This window comes from Varroa destructor, unplaced genomic scaffold, assembly GCF_002443255.2.
Source record: "Varroa destructor unplaced genomic scaffold, Vdes_3.0 BEIS01000001.1, whole genome shotgun sequence".
NCBI classification, from domain to species: domain Eukaryota; kingdom Metazoa; phylum Arthropoda; class Arachnida; order Mesostigmata; family Varroidae; genus Varroa; species Varroa destructor.
The window spans coordinates 14,172,624-14,194,529 of NW_019211454.1; the positions used below are offsets into that span (position 1 = coordinate 14,172,624).

Sequence of the window (21,906 nt, forward strand, 5' to 3'; positions counted from 1 at the left end):
GCGTCTTTGTTCGTAAACTTTATCTTATATTTATGTATGTCACTGCCATACATACTTCCAAGCATCTATGAAAGACAAGTAAAAGACAATCAATATTAGTGGAGCAAACATTTATGAAGGATAAGTGGTACCGTTCACCGATACGGATAAGTGGTACCGATAAGTGGCACCACATGAAGCTCCAAAGGGTCTCCATTTGTTTCTTGCCGATTCAAATCTTGTATGTAATGTGTGTCGCGCACGATGCCTATACATTATGCCCGTATCGTATGTCATAAACGGGGCAAGAGGCAACAAAGGGTACAGAAATTTCATCAGTTTCTCCTACCTTTCGTAACATACGCGTATCCATACATGCAAAACATAGGTCTTGTCACGCCACTTCGTTCATCATCAAGATGTACGCGGTGCAGCGACTCCCATAAAGAGTCCTGCGCGAATAAGCTGGAGCGGCAACCGACTGCAGGACACTAATACGAACAAGCGCTATGCCATACGCGCAGCACCCCTCATAATTGACGTCGATGTTTCGGCCCAATTCAGTAGATTTCTATGGGCGCCAACTAATATTCTGTTGACTAGTTGCTGGAAGCATTGGAGGGAGAGGAGGCCCGTAACCTACAGAATACCCCAAAATGGAAGACAGCTATAAGAAACCCAGAACCCAGATGGGAGAACGCTCTAGCCCCTTAGTCTACGAATACAACACGAGGCGAACGTCGTAAACGTTGATGCAACGAATGGATTGAACACAAACAAAAAGATTAGGGGGAGAGTCTGACAGGATCGACCATTTGTGACAAGGAAAAATACTTTTCATTATGCAAAAACAAAACTTTGGAGCGGTGCTTGAAGATGAGTGAGAATAAGTTACCAAGGATCAAGAAGCCGTAGTAGCCATTGACGAAAAAGCAAAGATTCGTTGCAGGCAAACGAGTAACAGGCTAAGGAAAACGTAACGGTGGAGCTGAAAACTAAGGTAGACAGGTAGGTGGAGAGGAGGCCGACTATGAGCGGAGTACAAAAAAAAGACTGAATTACCATGAGAAATGACGGCCAAGTGTAAAGCGTACAGAGGGCTGCAAACAATAGGCTGGGACAGAAATTTGAGGATAAAGCGTTGTTCTGTTCGATATCTGTCAGCCTCATTACATAGAACAACAGTGGAGCATTTGTACTCAGGTTGTGACATACTTGATTTATGGACGTATAGAAGGCGCATATAGCATGGTAAGGTTCTGACAACTGCGGCGGCCGAGTGATGCGCTACAGGTAGACTTTCTGGGTGACAATATAGCATATGTTAATCGCAAATTAGTCAAGACCGCGGGCATCTCTTGGTTTTGTTGAATGTCTGTAGAAAAAGTTCAATCGTTTAAAGGTTAATCCCTTGAAAGTTACTAAATTAGGTACGGACAAACAGGGAAAAAAATGCCGTTTGAAATAGTTCCAAACATTTTTTCTTGCTAGCTACATATTGTCCGTAACGGTCTTCTTCTCTTTTAAGCCTCATCTAAAGCTGGTGCCGCTAAAATCCTTCTACTGTGGCATCAGGTTGAGCCATCAAGTTAACTCTACGTCTTGTTCTACCAGGTATTATATCGCAAAAAGATTGTAATTCCAGCGGTGAAAAATGGGTTTCTATCACGTTTAGTTGATAGCAAAGACACTCTAAGGTGCCACAGCTTCGCCGCAGGAATCGAGCGTTTACCATTGCCACCGTACTTCTCCATTTAAAACTCTCTACTAGAAATGCTCGCAACAACTTCTGAACTGAGGTCGTGATAAAGCATGAGTCTTGCCCTAGCTGCCGACTTCACTTGTTTCTAGCGTAATCTTTGCAGCATCTCTCCAATTTGCATTTGCTTACCACAGGGCACAGACTCTCGTCGTTAGGTCTCTGGCCTGACGTAGGTAGCTAGTCGGCCAGCCCGGCCATTTACTACCATCAACCTGCCTGTTCATCTTTTTTTACATAAGCACCGCCATGAGCCAGCTTGGTCGTGTCGTCGGCTTGAATAATTCCCACTGCAGCTGCTCCGGTGCTAAGGCTGCCAAGGTTTCTACTCTGTACAATAGTACAATGCATTCACGCATACATACATGCACGCATCTACCTGTACTGAACACGTAGTTATTCATTCGCGAAAGCAGTACAGCCAAACCTTAACCCCGCCGAGTTAACCAACCCGATGATAGTCCATTGTCAGCACAACCTGTTTCATATGGCCATAGCAAACGGCGCGACGTGCTGCTAGCTCGTAGTCGTTATATGATGAGTTAGAAGCAATGACGCTGGCAGAGGAGGGTAGAACGGGTTCTGTGGGACGATCCATGCGACCCATTGGATCTTCCGAACTGCACTGTGATATTAAAAACAGCTTGCCTCTTACCTTGGCTAGAGATAGGCAAGTGAGTGCACTGCCGATGATTTTGTTTTATGGAGTTTTGCATAGAGAACGATTCCCTACGACACGAACGAAAACGATGTAGCTCTAGTAGATGCAGAGCGCTAAGGTGGATCGTGATAGCGCGAGTAACCGGGCGCACAAAGTCCCAAACACTTTCCGAGTAAGGACCACCAGCACAACGGAAAGCAAATGAGCCAGCCCAGAAATAGAGAAAAGTACTCTAGTGTCCTGACGGTTCCGGCGGTTTCTAGTTGAAACATGGATCAAATAAACTGGCAACAACCACTGTCGCTACCACGGGTCGAGTGCGCGCTCGTGTTACGTACATATATGCACGCAGAACTCTTGCTTTCAAACCATGAGGCTTTAGCCCTTTCAATTACGTTGCGCTTTTTCGTATTATCCCAAATGGGCAAATGATATGATGCATATAGAGGTGTCGCAATACCGTTGTCGCTTCTAAAAGGGATAGTGTGCATGCGGCTTGAGCCTCTTCTGCAGCAACGTTTGTCATGTACGCCACAACATGCTATATAACTATGGATCAGAGCAGAAATGACAAAGCATGATCGGTGTATTTGGCCTTTGGTACGAGACTCTTACTGTTATCATCTTGAAGATGACTATTTGTATCTCGGAATATTTCATTGGGCGGTTCAACTGACTGTCTGCAAAGAGGCCACAGCTTTTCCTATTGACGTTTATGTTTTTCTGAATGAGTTACCGTTATGGCTGCCACGACCGCACTAGAAGAGCGCTTTCAACTTCAGGCAGAATGGGTGCCATTGTCTGTTCATCTATGTAAAGAGCTTAAGCAATGATACAAAAGGAGAGAAATTACTTCAGTAATTCGGATTTCTTTTCGTAATAACTACAGTCCTAGCTACAACGTGTATGCTAATCCAACTATAACAATGCTTATCGATGTGTATATGCGTATGTAGACATGATACACGGTGATTACTTCTTGTTCCTATCTGTCTCCCAAATTGCCAACGTTTTTTTTTTTTCGTAGAAGCTATTGCTGTTAACGTGGGCCCGTTGATTATGATGCTCCGTCTATGAACTCCTATGGGCAATTGGTGACGAATTTTTCTGAGGAGCAGTTACTCTAACCTATCCTAGTAATCAATGATGGTAGAACCAAGTGCTCCTCCGTATATCCTATATAGACCAAGTTCAGGACGACATGTTGCGACTCATTTTGTGACGAGCCACTGCAGCGAGTTTCTGCTGCTGCTGATTGCTAGACAGTGCCACCGAGGAGACTCGCGGCTGCCTCTCTCTAATTCCTCTTCATAGGAGGGAGAAATAAGGGGGATCTACGTGCACAAGGCACCCATTGCTAAAGTTGCTGTAGTGTCGTTATCGTCAAGAGCATCTCAGGGCCCTGAAGAGAAACTTTGAGCATGCTGCCCCCCTCAGCTTCCCGCCCACACTTCTTTACCCAGAAAAATGAGAGCGGCGGAACTGAATGCGAAAACGACAACAACGATGACGACCCAGATAAGGCGTTTGGGGTCGTCCATTGAGACAACATACTCCTCCTGTTATTTTTTTCGCCGGCGTCGCTCCAGTCTGTTTGGCCGGCTCGACTCCTCCGGCTTATTTTGGGGTCCAAAGCGGCACTGCTGGCGCTGGCGATCGTTGAGCGTCGTGACAACCAGACCAGCGAGAAGCGCAAGAGGGAACGACAAGCCCTTCGTCTTGTTTCTCTCTTGATGGTGCTCCTGCTGCTGTTGACGGTGCCGCCTCAACACGGGCTGGCTTGGCTCGATGCTTGCGCGCTGAAGGTTATAGTTTCCCCCCAGGCAAACGTTAGCTAGAGAGGAGTAAGAAGCGGGCGAAGCCTTCACCATCAGGGAAGGCAGGCGCCCAGCCAGCCAGCTAGCATCCTCTCATTCAACCCATCCCAGTAGCGTTAGCGGAAGTCGGGACTGCTGCTGGCGCGGCGGACAGATCCTTTCCCCACGATGACGACAACGACGATGACGACGGGACAACTGGCAGTGAACCGACGCAGAAATGAACGAAGCAGAGAAGAAGCAAGGGTTCTCTCTATAGAAGGCTGCTCTTTGCTGACTGCAGCAGCTCACCCGGGCCTTGCAGCTGCCGCCGCGGCCGCTACTGGCCCTAGCGCGGGTGCTGATGTCTCTTAGCCGTATGGTCCTTCTCGCGGCGGCGCTGCCAGTGCTCCCTCAGCGGTTCTTCCCCAGTGACGCATTAAATCCCACGGCGCCCCTTCTCCTTCACTTGCTCCCTTGCAGCCCCTCTGACTTTCCTCTAACACACAGACGAACGGAGAGACAGACATATATGTGGAGGTGTACACACAGGCACACAGAAAAATGTACACACTCTCACGACAGGACCGTCGCCATAGTGGCAGGGCTGGCACATACGCGAGGGAGCAAGCGCACTCAGGCAAACACATCGACTATATGGCTGCACTATAGAGGGCCGCTGCCACAGAAGGGAGCATACATAGAGGGCAACAGACAGGCAACGATACGAACAGAATCGAAGAGCAACACAGCAAGCAACGTTGGAACGCGGAGGAGGCCGAATGGAGAAGCGGGTGGGTTCGTATCGTCGCCGGCCGTCGAGGCGGAAGGACACCGACGGATGGAGAAAGAGATAGAGAAAGGAGGAGTGATCCGCGACGGCCGCCGCAGCCACCGCCACGAGCTCTACGAAAGTCCCACGAGAGCTCCGCCCAGCCGGCGAAGGCAGCAGGCAGCAGGATCCAAGAGTCTGGCCAGGAGTCAGGGGACCAATGGGGAGGTACGGGCCGTTGTGGCAGTGGCGAGAGCAGCGGCGTGCGAGGATGGGTTGGCGACGCCAGGTCGAAGCAGGGACAGGATAGGCAGTGATGTTAGATAGCAGCATGAGCTCGTATGGGCCTGGCGAGTGGGAAAGCAGGCTCATGCTCGATGGCGGTTGCGTGGTTGGCAGATCTGGGGTCGACGCGGGTAATGGATGGACCTTGAACGCCGCATAGCTTCTGCCAGCTTTCGTCATATGTAGAGTTGGCGATAGCGGTGACGGTGGAAAAAGACATCATGGCCGACAGAACTACGGGCCGAACGACCGAGTAGGAGAACAGCCGTTCATTGCCGTCGTCGGTCGTGGTCCGGAAAAAGCCGGCCACGCGTTTAACGCCCTAATGCTACTTTTATTGGTGCCGCCTGCGGAGCTTCAGCGAGCTGCCTCAGCGACTCGACCATCCAGCCAATGGACAGTAGAACCAAAACAAACAAAAAGAAGGTAAAAAAACAGGAGAACCCAGCAAGAAAAGACCAAACATGCGAAGAACCAAACGGGACAACAGTCGATTTCGTACGATCCCGACGAATGCTCGATACAGCAAGATCAGAAAAAGAAAAAGGATGGTACGACAAAGAGGAGAACCCGGTGGCGGGGTCGAAAGCGCAGAACAACTACTCGACAGCAGATGCAGACCCAGCAAGATCTCACTATCCGTTGAAGGAGCCATGCAACAGAAGGCGGGCTGCATGTTGTACCCACGATATCATAGAGGCAAAGGCGCCATTACTAGTCTGCTAAACTCTGCCCAAAGTGACGCAGGGCTTCTGCTGCACGCCATAGCCCGACCCTCACATCGGGGCAAGTTGGGCGAGAGCGACAAGAGCTAAGCATTTGGTTCGTATGCCCCACTGCTGGAAGACGGCTGGCATTGCTGGGAACCCCAGGGGCTGGTGCAGACTCTAGAGGCAAGCGAGGGAGGAGATCCTTCCTGCGAACCAGGGTGCTCGAAAGCGGCAACCGCTGCGGCGCTAGAGACATCAGGGGAGGGTCAGATTGGACTGAGCGGCGGACGAGACGATATAATTATTGTTATGATGATTGCTTCTCAGGGAAACGAAGCGGTATTATGGGACGCCAAGGAAAATGGGAACGCTATGGGGACACGCAAAAGAGAGCCTCAGCGTCTTGAGGCCTTAAGGCCCCGGGCCGACGGAGCAAGAATCGGCCGAATAGAGGGACTAAAAAAACCCAGAGGCGGACAAGAAGTAAAGACGCCTGGGATGCGGCGATGAAGCTGCGGGTCGAGGTGACTTGGGGACAATCGATGGCTCCAAGCGAGGCACATACTAAAGAAAATCACACTAGTGAGCTTCTCGTGTTCGCATTCCTTGGTTGGTTCAGGAGGTTTGCCCGCCGGCCGACTAGATGACAGAGCGACCGGCATACTTGGAGTAAACGCGCTGGGGGACCCGAATAGTGTAGAGAAATAATAGAAGGATAAGCCATGTCGAGAGGTCGATGGTCTCACAACGAATCACAACCGAAGCCACCGTTGACTGGACGATCACAAGCTTCCGCAGGGGCCTCGTTCTTTCCTCCCTTGCCTTCTTTCCCTCTTGCTCCTACCCCGAACCTCTTTTTCCGTTATTGTCGGTCTTCTGGCTAGCAGGACTAGCAGAGGCAAGGCCTGCAACGGGCCAGGATAGAATTAACGCCAAATGAGCTGCTTGGGATTACCAATCAGACCACGCTAAGGCTCCAACAACCAGACGACCCCCGAGTTTCGTCAGCGTCGCCGTCGAACCGGACGATGAAGCGATAAACGTAACGCGGTCGCCGCGACCGCCGCTGCCGGAGCTAAGCGGAGCAGAACGGTGGCAAAGAGAGAACCAGCAAAAAAGAGAACCCCATAATGGCATTGGCTCACTGCATGGTAACCCGAGCAGCTTAAGGGGAGATAACCAGCGAATCAGCAAACGATACATCGCTCCAAGTACTGAAGAGTGAACGAGTCAGCCGTACTCATTAGCTACTAGTCAGGGGTTCGTCGCCGGCAACATTTGTGAGCGACTGGAAACGTGAGCCGAGTACGTGTTTGTGTTATGAGTCTGATTCGTTCGAAGGTCACAGCAGTAGTAAGTACAACAGCAATTGGCCGCTGCTGGCAACGACGACGGTAGAAAGGATCTGCGGCCAGTTGCGACCATTCACATTTGTAGCGGGGTCCAGAAGGCAGAGAGGCACTCATTTTAGTGTCGAGAAGATCATTATGTTGGTCATAATAGTAAGCGCTTCAAAGTGAAGGCTATCATTATTTCTATTACTATTATTATTACTACTACTCATGTGATCATATAAACGAGAACAACGACCAAGACAAACAATGACTAACGGAACTAAAAGTATAGAATATTAATGTTCCATAATATTCTCTATTACACGTTTTCCTTGTCATTGCGAGTCCCTAAAATTGCAAATCGTCCACTACGGACATAACTAGCTAGCAAGATATACGTCGGATAGGGCTGAGTAAATCGATAACAATATTACTTTTATGATGCTGTGCTAATTACAGGTATGGTTCAAGAATCGCCGAGCGAAATGGCGCAAGAGGGAACGCAATGTGTCTGCTGAACTGAAAGGCGGTTTTGGAACTTCACAGTACAATGGGCTAATGCAGCCCTTCTCAGACCCCCACGATCCGGCTGCCCTTTATCCGTCCTACCCCTCACATAACAACTACTGGGGAAAGGTTCGTGACTAGATAAATTCATTAGTTTATCACTTGTCAGATATGGCTGTGCATTAGGAGAAATTATAGACAAAAATTATGGAAAAGTATCGAATCATCGTTTAGCAGCAAAAAAAAATATATGTATTTCTATTCCTTGCTTGTATTGCCATGGGATCTGTATCTGTAGGTGTCAAGCCCGCTGGCTCCGAAGTCGTTCCCGTGGGCGTTGGGCCCGGCACCCGGTGGAAGTCCCCTACCGCAGGGCATGTCCATGGGCTCGATGGGCTCTTTGGGCGGAATGGGTGGTTTCAACAGTTCGGCGGTCACCTCCGTCCCTCCTTCGCCACAGAGTGCGGCGTCTTCACTGAGCACTGCCACCTCGCCGCCAAACGCCATCACCTCAACCACACCCACCGCTTCCGGTTGGTCCCCTGTCTAGACACACTACTTTGTGTGCCATCATCATCATTTAACTAAAATACTACCAAATCTAGATAATTGTATTGTCTTTCACTGGGCGCCAATCTGGGATGTGCCCGATGTGCGTTATCTATTTATCAAGAGTTTCCCGTCTCGTATAACATAGCGTAAGTAGCGATTGCCAACGGCATCGTACGGTGTGAAACGCGAATTGGTATCAGTAAATAGCAAACACTGTACCCATAACGCATGTCATTAATTCAACTTCTAGGACAAATAAGGCTCGGTACTTCACAGGTGTTTCTACTGAAATATCAGTAAAGTACTGCCTACACAAAAAACCTCATCGTCTATACTTAAACGAATGTTCACAGCAATTAAGCCAATTTCCTTGACGTGTAACAGTTATTTTTCTAATTCAAAGGCATACAATGGCGTACCTGAAGTGACCCAACTGAGATTCCTTGAGCTTATGAATGTCATTCTTCAAATACAATTGAATAGACATCTATTGACCCGTTACGCGATTACTCGTTGCTCAAATCTAACAATTTACACGGTGCCCTCCCAACAAACTTCAACCTATTCCTATAGGCTACTCGACGCCAACGTTACCCTACGCGTATAGCGCGCACCCGACGGGCGGAGGACGACTCGGCTGTGCTGTCCAAGATGGCCAAGGACTTTCTGCGTCGTCGGCATTAGGCCCAGCAAGTGCCTCGCCTAACGGCAACCACAGCATCTCGTCACTTCGTCTTAAGGTAAAAATTGAACGAGAATCACATTAATACGTTGAATTGAAGGTCAAAAGTTATTGTTTCATATGGTAGATTGAACTCACTGAATAAGATACTTGTCGGTTAGCACATCGACCTGTTTTCCGTGAATGCACCTAAAATATATAGAGCGTATGCAAAACAAAGGCTGATTTTTTTTCTCGGTATGGTGTCGCTTAACTCTACTATTGTTTCCTAACCCCATTACGGTTTCCACAACGATCATACTGTTTATGCGTTGCAGTCATCCCCGAATTCGTTCCAGGACGGGAAGCCGCTGGGTAGCGGGGGCGGAGGCTATCCTTCGGTTGCCTCTCCGTATTCACCTTCGTGTAGCACGTCCACCTCCTCGCCAAACACGACGCCCACCCCGAGGGTGACGCCGCTATCGCCTCCACATCTTGCGCCGCCAAGTCAGCAGACAGCCTATACTACCCCGTCAAACAATTCCAGCAGTCAAGCCACTACTCTCGCAGATCCCAGCACTGTATAATGAACGGCGATAATTTATTACAATACGATTGCACAGCACACTCAACAACAACAGTGACAGCAACCGCTAATACAACAGAACACTAAAAATTGCATATATATATATATATATATATATAGAAGTATACATACACATGTACTTAGAATGGGCCCACTATAGACAAAAAGCAGAATGTACGAGGACAGTCAAACACAAACGCAGACCAGTTCTGTTATAATATAGATAATAGTAGATAAACTGCAAATGTCGTAACGGGTTAACTTCGGCAAACGTGCCACGCCCAGTGATATGATCGCAAGCAAAAACCTGCTTTCGTATTGGCAGCATTTCAAAATGCATGGCGCCGCGAACTATAGGAGCGAAACGCGTGAGGCCTGTTCAGACGCTCTCAGTTCGCCGACAAACCCAATCAAATAAGAAATGGCTGCACGCGGCGTCGCCGTTCAATCTCAATGAACCATGTAAATGAGATTCCAATCATTCGCCTTGTGTATCCGGCGCTGCTTGCGACTAGCTACGGACCCTTGCAACCTTGTAAAAGCCATTTCATAGCTCAGTGGCGAGTATTGCGTAATAATTGCATCCACTCGTGTCAATATGTTTATAAATAAATAGCCGTCTGCAACTGTGACGGCGTCTGCAATTCACTCCCCCCAACCCCATTGTTACAGTGGGAACATAAATATTTGCAGGATCTGTAATGCGATAACTCGTTCTGATGGCCGCTGCTGGACAATGCATATCACAACAAACAAACGTAGAAAAGAGAGAGCCAAAGCGACAGATGGCAGACCAATAGCAAAACCTTTTTCTAGTCTAACCAGCGGCGGTCCCTCTTCGAATCACAATACGAAGAAGAGAAGCCATCTTGCTGATGAATTTAATTGTTTGTTTTTTCTTAGATTTCCTAATGCAGACGAACGACAAAGAATCATAACATAGCAGACAACACCAGATAAAGAGCGAGAAATGAGCAAAATACAAGGAATAACAATATTATTATTATTATTCCTATTACCACAACAACAATTAAAACAAATCGTAATAATCGTGACAACTCGATATTAAGATGATTGCCACAGCCCGATGCCAAAGAAATCAGATGCGTATAGAACCGAATGGCAAGGAAAGGGCATTGTAGAGATTATTGTAGAAAGCGTATCAGAGGTATATCTTCCTTGGGATAGTCAAAAGCGTTTGTAAGGTCTATGGAAGAAAAAAGCAAGACATGACATGCCGCTACCCGAAAATAATCCCGCCATTTCTTTCGATCCATGACCAAATAATGATTTCCAGCAAGCAGAGCGCAAGCAAAAAAGACGAAATAACAGCGACAAAGTATATAAGCATGAATGAAAGCCAACAAAAGGTCCGGAGCCGACGAAGATTGAACGCTCATATCTAAACCATACATTAATCTAATCATTATAGAAAGGGTCCAGTATACACGCGGAACAGACAGGGAGATTTGTAAAGGCCTGCGTCACGGTCGAAAATAGACCTGTTCGTAGTCAATTGCTAGTCATGCTCCTTATTCAAACGTGGGCCCTGTTTATTTTATATGCTACGGAAAAATTGTAGGGCGAAACTGAAGAAAAGAACTTGCTGCTTTGCTACTGAATACAACTTACGTGCGGGTACTCTTTCTTAATTCGGAGGAAAGAATTACGGCATCGACAAAACAGCGTTCTGGCGCATTCATTACGACGTATCGACATGTTAAACCTAATAACAAGTTCGCGGCGAAATCAGCCATCCAGAAATGAAGGCACCACTGAACTATCGATTAGCAATTCAAAGAGAAAACAGGCCAGTGGTCTCCGTGACTGCACACTGAGCCGGCAGAAGCAGACAGATTCGTTATATGGCAAGTTTGGCCTGCTGTAAAAGTGACTACCACACTTACGGCTGACCACACAACCAACATTGATGATGTATGAATTCACACGTAGAAAACGCATTACAGTCGGGGTACGCAAGGTAGACTATAGAAAGGAAAAAGGGACAAGAAAAGGCATTGAAATGAAGTTTGTAGCGACGCAAGCTTGTCCTGGATTCAGTGCTGTATCTTCTTGAAAGTATAATAGATTTAATGTGGCGATGCTAAGTTACCAGGACCCTAAAATTAGTCAGTAGCAGACTGACTGATGACGTAGAGTAACGGTGATGAGCTTAAATGATAATGCAGTAAGAAAGACCACCAGCCCCATTCTTGACCGACCCAACTTCTTTGACTTTGGACAGCCCTTATACAACATATTTCAAAATGCAGACAGAACAGTAACTCCCATCAACTTAGTGATAACCAACTTTCTATTCGATTTACTGATGATATTAACTGAGAGATCGACAATTTTTATCAATAACATGAATATTGCTATGAAAATGATACCCTAACTCTCATTAGCCCGTAATATATGGGCACACTGCGGGCAAAGTAATGAAGTGGTACCGCCCCGCCACGGCGCCTTGTGTCGTCTGCCGAAACGGTACATAAGAATAATACTTAAGGTACATTTATAGATGTTTGTGGATTAGCGGGAACAGGGATGTTGAAGAAAAAAATAATTAGACACGTAGGACATATGGCGGCAGCTCGTTTGTAGATAGTTGTTTAAGTCAGCAACAAACACCAAAGCGAGCTATATATATATGACAACTATGGAGCGTTTGAGGAAAGGCAACTTTCTAACATCATTTAAAGTAACATAGAATAAAAATAAAAAAAATTATGAAAATATCTGAATTACGCAGCGAATTGAGAAGCAGGGTCACTAAGATCATTGTTTTATTAGAACCAAGGTTCATAGGAAATGGTTCGCAAAGTCGAAGAACTCACAGATCATCTGCGAAATAGCGCACGCCTCGAAGAAACAACATAAATTATATCACATTGTCATTATTACAGGGCTGCTTGCTTGCGCTATGCAGACGACGTGCCAAAGCAAGATAACAACAAAAACAAGATATAAAGACGACAACAGCGCCGACGACGACAAAAGCATAACGCAATAACAATCATAGATCAGCACCGGTGATCACCGCCACCACTCATTACACCAACACTCCCGCCACAAATCATGCTAAGAATTTAACATAAACGACGATAAGAAATTTCATTATTCAATTATCGTCTGCGAATTCTAGAAACGTAAAACAATGTCGTCTGCGATTGCGGATGAACAAAAGGCAGACGAAATATATGGCATAGGGCAGTTGTAGACAACGCTAGCACATTACAACAGCACAATAGCATCACTAATTCCCTCAACCTAATTAGGTGAAACAGAACTTTGTGAGTCAGACGCGCACACACACAGACACACGCACACAACACAACCATACAGCCGGTTGGGCAAACACCGGGGTACATGTCTATCAATGTGAAATGTCCACGAACTTTTCCATCCGACCACAGCGCCGTCCTTCATTCTCGACCATTGGCATCGTTGACATATGATATTCCATACAGCCGCACTTTCTTCAGTCATCGTCCAGGCCACCGGCCCAGACCGTTAGGACACAACTGTCAAATCGCGGCCACAGGAGGACATATCATTATCGCTAGAAACTAGCCATATGTATCTGTTTTCCAATGACCGAGAACTCTGTATAGTTACGATCTTCTGTCGCCAGCTGTTGGTTTGGCAGACCGGTTGTCTGGGCACCCTTCTGTCTTCTTTCAATTGCAAATAACCATTTCTCTAGCATACGCATGTGTCGACGGGTCGACGAATCATACAAAGTAACATGGGTGTAGAGGTCGTGTTTTTTCAGCTACGGCAGGCATTATGACTAATGATGAGATTTGACTAGCTTGCTGTAACTAACCGAGCAGTGCAGAAGATCAAGAAAGGCGAAACATATTCTACTACTACTATATGCGTCCGTCTGAAGCAGCCCATTTAAACACAGCGAACCGCCATAACCGGCGGATCCTAGTATCTCGCCATGGGAATCATGCTACAATCGAACACACATGGTATAAGACATACGAATACATAGATTCAGGCAAACCACACCGGAGAGGCAATTGCATATTATTGTTGCCGCAAGAATCGGACATCCATGCAGAGCGGTTCGACGGTAGGAAGTTCGATATTTAGAGTCTTGAAGGAGTGACACTGCTGTTTGACTGAGCCCTCGCCCCGGGGGGTGTGTTTCATTCCCTGACACCCCGCTTACTTCCCTTCCCGAAATTCCCCAACCTGACGGTGTCCTGCGATGATGTTGTATATAAGCTTGTACTGTGCAGTTAGAGACATTTAACGATTGGGGCAGCGTAACTGAGGTACATATCACAGATCGTCAAATCCGATGCTGGAGAGTACACAGAGTAATTAATAACAATTATACTACTAATAATAATAATAATGATAATAATAATAATAATAATAATAAGGATAATAATTTATGACGCGAATGATAATAATGGTAACGAAAGAGAGGCGAATGTCGAAAACGAGCGGGATAGCAGAAGGTAACAGCAAATGCTCCAAAGATAAGACAATACTTGAAAGACACGAATCTAAGTCGGAGGAGGAGGAGGAGGAGGAGGAGGAGGAGGAGGAGTCACGAATATAGACGAAGACGAGGACAAAGAAGGACGATGAAGCGTGAGAAAGAAAAATAAACTATGATCTAAAATTATTTAAAAAAATACGAGCGCCATCTTTGTTCCAGAAGCGGGTAGAATGAACTACTAAATAGTACTACGCTACTGGAAGCCCTAGAAGTAGAGGGGTGATTTTCAAATATACGTATATTTCGATTGGCGTTATTCTTATCTTTCTATACAGATACATATAAATCAATCTGTGTAAAATAACAGTTGTAATTATATAGGAGACCAGGCGACCCCGTTAACTAATGGGTTCGGCAAAAATCATGCATCATAGAAAAATTACCTCAGCTGTAATCTCCCAGGCGGATGACGAGGCGCAAGCAACGCTGTTCAGCTTCTGTGGGGCGTAATCAGATTTCCGTTAGGCTAGCATGGTCCTTTACATAAATCTCATATCCGCATGGGGCGCTATAGATGGCAACTTGGGTATAATACCTCGAGAAACGTATTATAAATAAACATATTATATACACTATGTGAATAACATAGGTGTTATATCAATCGGCTGAATGCAGTTAAGCTATGCTCTCATTGTCAATTAATTGTACCTTTTACTCAGGACCTAACTACCCGAGCTACATAGGCGAACCATTTTCAAGTTGGATTCATTAGTTTTATAGATACGATCTAAGAATCTTAAGCGGTCGCTTGAGGTAGTATTAATAAATGTATTATTTTTAAAAATTTGTTGTTAATGTAAAACAGTAGTTAGAAAAGTATCAGCTGAAGTTCCCAGTGTTCGAATTGAATAAAATAGGAAATAAAAGCAATGGATGGTTCGGCGTTTAGAATGTGAACGTCCCGATACACTAACCAGCCGTACATTTTCGTCCGTACATACACCTATAACCCTGATGGTCAAATGAGGCTTTACAAATACTACAATTATATAGAACACACCTATTATGTATCATTTATTCTGTTCTGTTGATTTTGTTACTGTAAACGTCGTTGTGTATTGTCGGTCGATGTTAAATAACAGCAACTTAACGCAAATGTATCGACCTGACATACATTTAAATACGTTTAAATACTAAGTTGTTGTTTTTTTTTTTGGTTGAGGCGGTGTTATAAGCATCCTGAGAGCATAATTGTTATACTTTTTTTCCTGAAAATTACGCCGGTTTTGCCCTAAACTATTTTGTGGTTTTCCGTTCTTCATCTCGTTTCCTTTGTCGGTATTAATACGTGTAAAAATAGACAATAGATTTAAATGGATTGGATATCCTTTGCCACGATAGCATATCTAGTATAGGGGATGGCATGGTCATGGTGTACTGTTGTCGCAATGATAGCAAAGAAGAGCTGGCTTGAAATTGACATTTCTCATTTTCGGCTTATTTTTATTGTGATTAGCGTTAAAATCGCGTTCGGCCGGACCGCATCGGCGGACGCGGCGTCTGCTGAAACAGCAGCAGCAGCAGCAGCAGCGACAACGAATCCCTTTTTTTGCTTCGTATATTTGTCCTGTTTACCGTTGGCACCTGTACGCTTCCGTTCGCAGCTCAAGTACTACTTCTTCTTAATGTAGTTGGCGGTCGCCGCGGCCGCTTTGCTGAAAGATGCGGACGGGCCGGGCAATATCAGATCGTTAATTAGCGTCAGAACATACTACTAGAGATAAAGGACTATAGCCACAGTGAGCCTCGATAATTGAAATCAAATTTGGCGCCAAAACGTTCCAAACTTAGCCACCTGCCACCAATCTACTTTATGCTGAGTTGTGATAGCGAACGTAATTACTAATCGGTTGAGCCCTGCAGCATTGGCATTGGCATACGAATGAGTGTAACCGTAACGCCCAAACGGCTGTAACATATACCAATGTGTACTCTATAGACAGGATCGTATAAGCTGATGTGCTATAGTACACATTTTATAGCCGGTGTCATGGACGATAATTAGCTAGGGCTTTAGCCAAGTCAATAACTGCCAGACTGTTCTCCTCCGTAGACTTTCTCATTGAGCTATAATATATGCTGGGTAGATTTCATAGCTATAGAGACAGAACATTTCAACCAGGCTTGTACTAACGAGTTCGTCCAGTTGCATCGGAGTTTCCCCGTTCAAGTTCCTTTTGGGGCCTACCTACAGCTTATTATGCAAGCATTGTTACATACCACTCAGGAACGTCCCGGTAGTCTTCGCAAGTAAGCGAGTATGGGGACACCCCGGTGCCTGGTCCGCAGTTAATGAGACGGGGCATCTGGTTTACGCAGGTGATGAGTTTGGTACAGTCTCCGGGATGAAGGTAACGCGGATAGGGCTCGAACTTAGCGGAAAGTCCTTCTGAATAGTCGGGGCAACGGAAACCAACGATTGCTATAGATTTTAACAAATCGAAATAAGAGTAGTATTGAGTTTTTACGAGACACTGGTTTGCAAATTCGGAGATACTTGTTGTAAATTGAATTCAGGAAGCAAACAACGAGGCAATTTGTTGTCTAGGACTGACAAAAAAAAGTAATCAGCTCCAATCTTTTGACCGTACATTACAGGCGTGCATCTGCATTAATTAGTAGACTTATAATTAATTGATGATTGAGCATCACACTCCGCACTTCTAAAGAACTTAATTAATTAACAGGTCATAATTCTAATGCGCCCGGCAGTTAGCAACATGTCCTAGATGCCTGGCTACCAGGGTCACATTAGGCATAATGCCTTGTTTGTCTCGAAAATAGACCTTAGATGGAAAAAGTGTGCCGTACATTAATATTTCAGTCTTACACTCAGAGTCGCATCCGTCAACGAGGTCGGGCCAGTTGCACGTTTTTGATTTGTCGTCGTAAGCGAGGCCATGCTCGCAATCCTTCACGTATGGAACTCCGAATTCGCAGCGCACGTACTGCACACAATTGTCAGCCGGGTATAGACCCCATTGATAATAGCAGCCAGGCGAGGATTCTGGAGGAGGAACCTAGTGAAATGGAAAAGTTGTCACTTATGAACGTCAGCTGCGCAGACAGAGTGAGAGCCTTTTTAAACTGATATTCAAGTATTGACTTAATAATGAAGCGAATCATTGTCGCCGTCGATAAGAATCACTGTCCTATGACAAGCAAATAATATTGCTTATTATCTCCTAACTTGCAGGCCATTAAGGCAAATGTACCGAAAGAAAAAAACCCTTCGGTGATGTTACACTGCAACAAATCAACTTAACTCTCTAGTTACCTGTAACGTCTGCGATGCATACTAGAGTTAGCCTGATTGAATCTAGACGCGTTATGAATGGGAGATTCAACAGAGATTATTCATTCGAGCTCGATGGCGGGCATTCGGTCCAGTCGAAGATTATGGCAATATCTGCTTTGAAAAAACAATCTTTTTCCTTTTTCATCTATGGTCGAGATAAAGCCAGTAGTAGCGCTTACATGTATAAAAATCGCCGCCCAAGGCACTAGTGTATTTTTCGTCATAGTATCTTTGTTTTTCTATTGCCGATTATAGGCAACCCATCACTAGCGTTTCGACTCAATATAAACAATGTTGCGTCAGCCGCTTAGCTAACAGCGTAATAGTATTGTCTAGGATGGAATTCGCTGACAACTATTCATTGAAGCCGGCCCAGCTCCTTCAGCCGACATTTGTCAAATTGTCTGGTTGCTTTTTTTCCAGTTCGCTTTCGTATTGACGCAAGACAGGCCACGTTCAGTCATGACCGTCTTTCACGGCTGTGACCCGTTTAGTTGAAGTCGTCATGATAACAATCGCGGCGTACGACGCACGCGTGATGCTTCCTGTTTGTTCGGCTATGTAGTGGCATTAAGATGATATTACATGGACATGTATCTATTGGATATTCAAATTATTTGACAAACGGTGGCAATGAAAAACATATTTGCCTTCTTTTTGCCGCAGTCGATTTTCCAGTTGAAGTCGCAGAAGTCATACGCCCCTCCGGTAGGGCTAAATACGAGGCCATTCGGGCACTGGGCAGCGGTTACGGTACCATTCTCACAACGAACGTAACGATCGCACTCGTTCGGATCTTCCCAGGCGTGCAGGGCAACCGACGGACAGTTGTAGGGCGTCGGCGCAGGTCCTATATCCAGGCCGGCCGCTGGACAGCGATCGCATAAAGAGTAACGAAGTAGAAATTAGGAAATAGATATGATGGGCAAACACCTACTCATCATCTATTCAAGGCGCCGTCGGCGAAATTAACTAAACCAGCACAAGCGTAAAGCCAATCATTATGCATCAGTTCCTCACAAACGAATGGGGGACGGGCAGAAATTTGGAGCTAAAAACGTGTTGGCAGGAAGTTTGTCAGGCCAAATAGTCGAACGGATATTTTGATATGCTGCTACTTTATGGAGCAGTCAAGCGTCTAAGGAACTGGCGCGTGGTAGTAATTCATTAACGAAATATTCATATTAACGCTGACAAATGCCTTTGCCCTGTGCTGAAGTACCTACATGAGACTATATGCCGTTTTTTAAATAGAATCTCTAAATTAATTGTGCTCATTCTATAGCCCCGTATTCAGCTCCGTTTGGTGAACCGCACGAGCACATTCATTCTCCCATTCACAGAAATACATGGCGTGTATAAACCTGTCGTTTATAAGAAGAAAAGACTCACATCTTACTACGAAGACATTTTTGGGAAGATTGATGTTCTTTGGCCAATGACAGCTAAAATATAATGTCCCCGCGGTTACCGAAGGTCATACATATTTAATACACACAAAAAGCTCCGTCGAATATTCAAGCACGATGTTTAGATTCGTTGTAACCTATCATGACAAGACTCGACAGTCTTGTTGGTTCAGCACATAACAGCACCTACGTAAGAGATGCTAGTAACTGCAAATGATATATGGAATCGGGGTACCCTGTTGTCTATGGCACTATCCATATGTGGCCTTACTTTTGCCAAATCATAGGCTTCATAAAAGGACAACACTATGTATGTATATATATTGTTCCCTTGAGAACTGTGCTGTTTGTAGGATACGTTTATACTATTTCTGGCCTAATATTTGTGATAATTTAGTACTTTAGACCAGGAGCGATATGATACGTCGACCGATAACGCCGACAGAAAAATCTTAGCATCAATTGTTTGGCTGGTTTTGTTGCAATGATAGTTCAGGGATAAATGCAGATGTTGAGTATATCCGCCAAGAAATGCTAACCCCATACGGTAAACCTTAGCAATGCTGTAAAAACGTCTGCTGTAAGAAATTTACGTCAAGAGCCAATATCGATTTCTTACAACAATATGAAATTACCAAATACATACTACCCCTACAACATTTCAGCTTTGATACTTGCCAATGTAGAATGAAAAAGAACACAATATGGTTTATGCTTTTATTAATAAATAAAGAGGAAAGTCTTTAGACATCAAGTATTTCCACGGAACCGTCTCATTTATAAAGGTACTCATGCCGATTTGGATTGAGACGAGCCAAATCACACGGTTAGACATATCGCCTAGGTTTTTGTACCTCTAGACGTACCACGTTCTGTTTCACCAGGAAAACAGGAAAATAGATTAAACAAGAGAACCTATCACTTTGCCGATCTATAAATAAATTCACTTATTCACGCACAATTAAATTCACTTATAAAGGGTAATCAAACAAAGTTCGAGTCATAGGTAATCGAAACCTAAAATAACCGTCACATGTTGTCTCGTCTAAAAGCGAGGGTCGTTGCCAAACAACCTTCAGGGGAAGCCAAAATTAGCGCTCCGATATATCAACATAAAGTAGTTGTACTTATACACGATGCGGACAAAATCACATTGGTAAAGTATGTAAATACATAAGCTAAATTCCAGCCTCGTCGGCCTCAGCCACTCTGCCGTGATACGTCTATAAAACGTTCGTTTTTAGCTTAACAACAATTCGATGTTTACGTACACTCAACTTAGGTGAAATCAGTGTTGATCTTCGCTTTTCTACTAGCTAGGTACCTGTCGAGCTCCAATAAAACATAACGCGGTCTCAAGCTTACCCAAGCCAACTCTAAGACTGAGGAAGCGTTCGCCCGAAACGAGTTTCTTACCGACACCACTATTGCATCGCGTAGTGTTATTAAGTGAAAATAAAGAGCCGGCTATTCTCATCAAGATCATTAAGTCACATATAACTTCAACAAAACAACATACAACCAACCGTAGACCCCAAGAGGGGCTGCTGCGATTTTCACAGTAGTGGCTGTTCGCTATTCAGCATTGTGTATTTGTTCATGGCTCGTCAGTGCATGATCCGCTGCAGATTCTAGGAAGTTGAATATTGTCACCACAGAACAAAATTTGGGGCAAGCTAGTAGGACAAGTGTTAAATAACAAAGGACCGTACGTAGCCGCACTGTTACTTCTGTAATTGCATAAAACATGCTTTTTCTTTTTCTCTCTTTTTTTTTTTTTTTTTTTTTTTTGTTTCTATCGAACACTTGTTTTGTTTGCCTTAGCGTAGCGGTGTATTGGCATTTCGCCCCAGAAATGTACGGTCATCCGCCTCCTGCCGAAAGCCGGTCATTGGCGGACGGCCGGACCGAGTTACCAAGGACACAGTTCTTCTCAGCAGGTTTCTCACAGGGGTACACCAAAGTCAGCCTGCTATCGTACGACAATGATTGTTATATTAAAAAAATACGATTCAGTATCAAGATTTAACGATCAGGCCAGATTATGCTGCGCTAAATTCCAGAAGTGTGTATATATAGGCGACGAGAAATACAGATATTGGGCACTCTCCCCGTTCCGAGCGGTAGTCTCTTGAAGAACTGCAAAATCGTCCTGCGATTTTTTATCAGTTAGTTCCTTTTACAACGGATTGGCCTAAGTGTTTCTTGTCACATACGCGCCACATGGTGCTGTTATTACGCGCGGTCCTTCTACATGCAACTATAAGCAGTATATGCTTTTAGCGAAAAAGCGTACTATTAAGATTCATTAGGACACTTAAAGGATTATTCTGGCTCAAAAATTGCCCAGCTGCATCGTATTGATACATTTATCAGGTCCTAGCTTTTAACTGTCCAAGAAAGCTGAACATCATTAATGGTGGTGGCTCAGATCGAATGTGTTTACCGTTTTTAACGTTGAAATATAAAATCATTAAATTAGCAAAGTATCATTGCAGAAGGTCACCATCAGCTGCTCTAATAGTATCACCCTCACCCAAGATGCTCCGAAAAATAACAAGAAGAACTTTTTGCGAACTTCGAATGTTAACTCTCGCACGACTTATAACCGCAACCATGAATGGAAGATTGAGCACAATTTCACAACTTATCGTATCCATATGCGCAATACACGTTCGGAAGCGCACAATATGGTTCAATGATATCACCTCAGACTTGACGTTCATCACCTGACGCCCGTGAACTCCTTGACCGTCAAGGAGTGCGTGGTCGTTAGACAGTGTTGACGTTTGATCTACACACGACGCGCTTGAGATTCAGACACGTTCATTCTTACCAAAATACGCCAGGAGAGCCGCGGTGAACAAGACGATCATTGCTTCTGTTGCGTGTGGGCCCCTTTTGATTTTTTTCGATGGGCTGTTTGTTCGTTGTGCCCAGCGGCGTACGGTGGCTATGCCGTCACCCGAAGCGCTCAGACACAATCCGGCTGTGGAAAGGATGCAGTTAACGGAAACTGTAGGAGCTACTGAAGCCAATGGTTCGGCGAGAAGGAAGCAGTCAGTATTGCTG

The 21,906-nt window shown here is 45.1% G+C and overlaps 2 protein-coding genes across 5 annotated transcripts in view; one reads left to right on the plus strand and one right to left on the minus strand.

The window, feature by feature from the left end:
* The window catches only part of LOC111254872 (uncharacterized), a 97,818-nt gene extending 79,524 nt beyond the window's left edge, over window positions 1-18,294 (plus strand). For all 4 annotated transcript variants that reach the window (XM_086977582.1, XM_022816210.2, XM_022816199.2 and 1 more), the window contains 4 exons: window positions 7,756-7,932; window positions 8,102-8,336; window positions 8,929-9,095; window positions 9,355-18,294. In XM_086977582.1, coding sequence (XP_086833708.1) covers window positions 7,756-7,932; window positions 8,102-8,336; window positions 8,929-9,095; window positions 9,355-9,603 — 828 coding nt within the window. In that variant the 3' untranslated portion in view covers window positions 9,604-18,294. The remainder of the gene's footprint in view (window positions 1-7,755; window positions 7,933-8,101; window positions 8,337-8,928; window positions 9,096-9,354) is intronic.
* Window positions 15,544-21,831, minus strand: LOC111242952 (protein obstructor-E-like). Its single transcript, XM_086977590.1, has 5 exons — window positions 21,671-21,831; window positions 18,076-18,293; window positions 16,958-17,147; window positions 16,348-16,549; window positions 15,544-15,782 (listed from the first exon to the last, which is right to left on the minus strand). Exons 1-5 carry the CDS (start codon window positions 21,708-21,710, stop codon window positions 15,740-15,742), a joined length of 693 nt encoding a protein of 230 aa, XP_086833716.1. The 5' UTR covers window positions 21,711-21,831; the 3' UTR covers window positions 15,544-15,739.
* Between the last annotated feature and the right edge of the window lie 75 nt (window positions 21,832-21,906).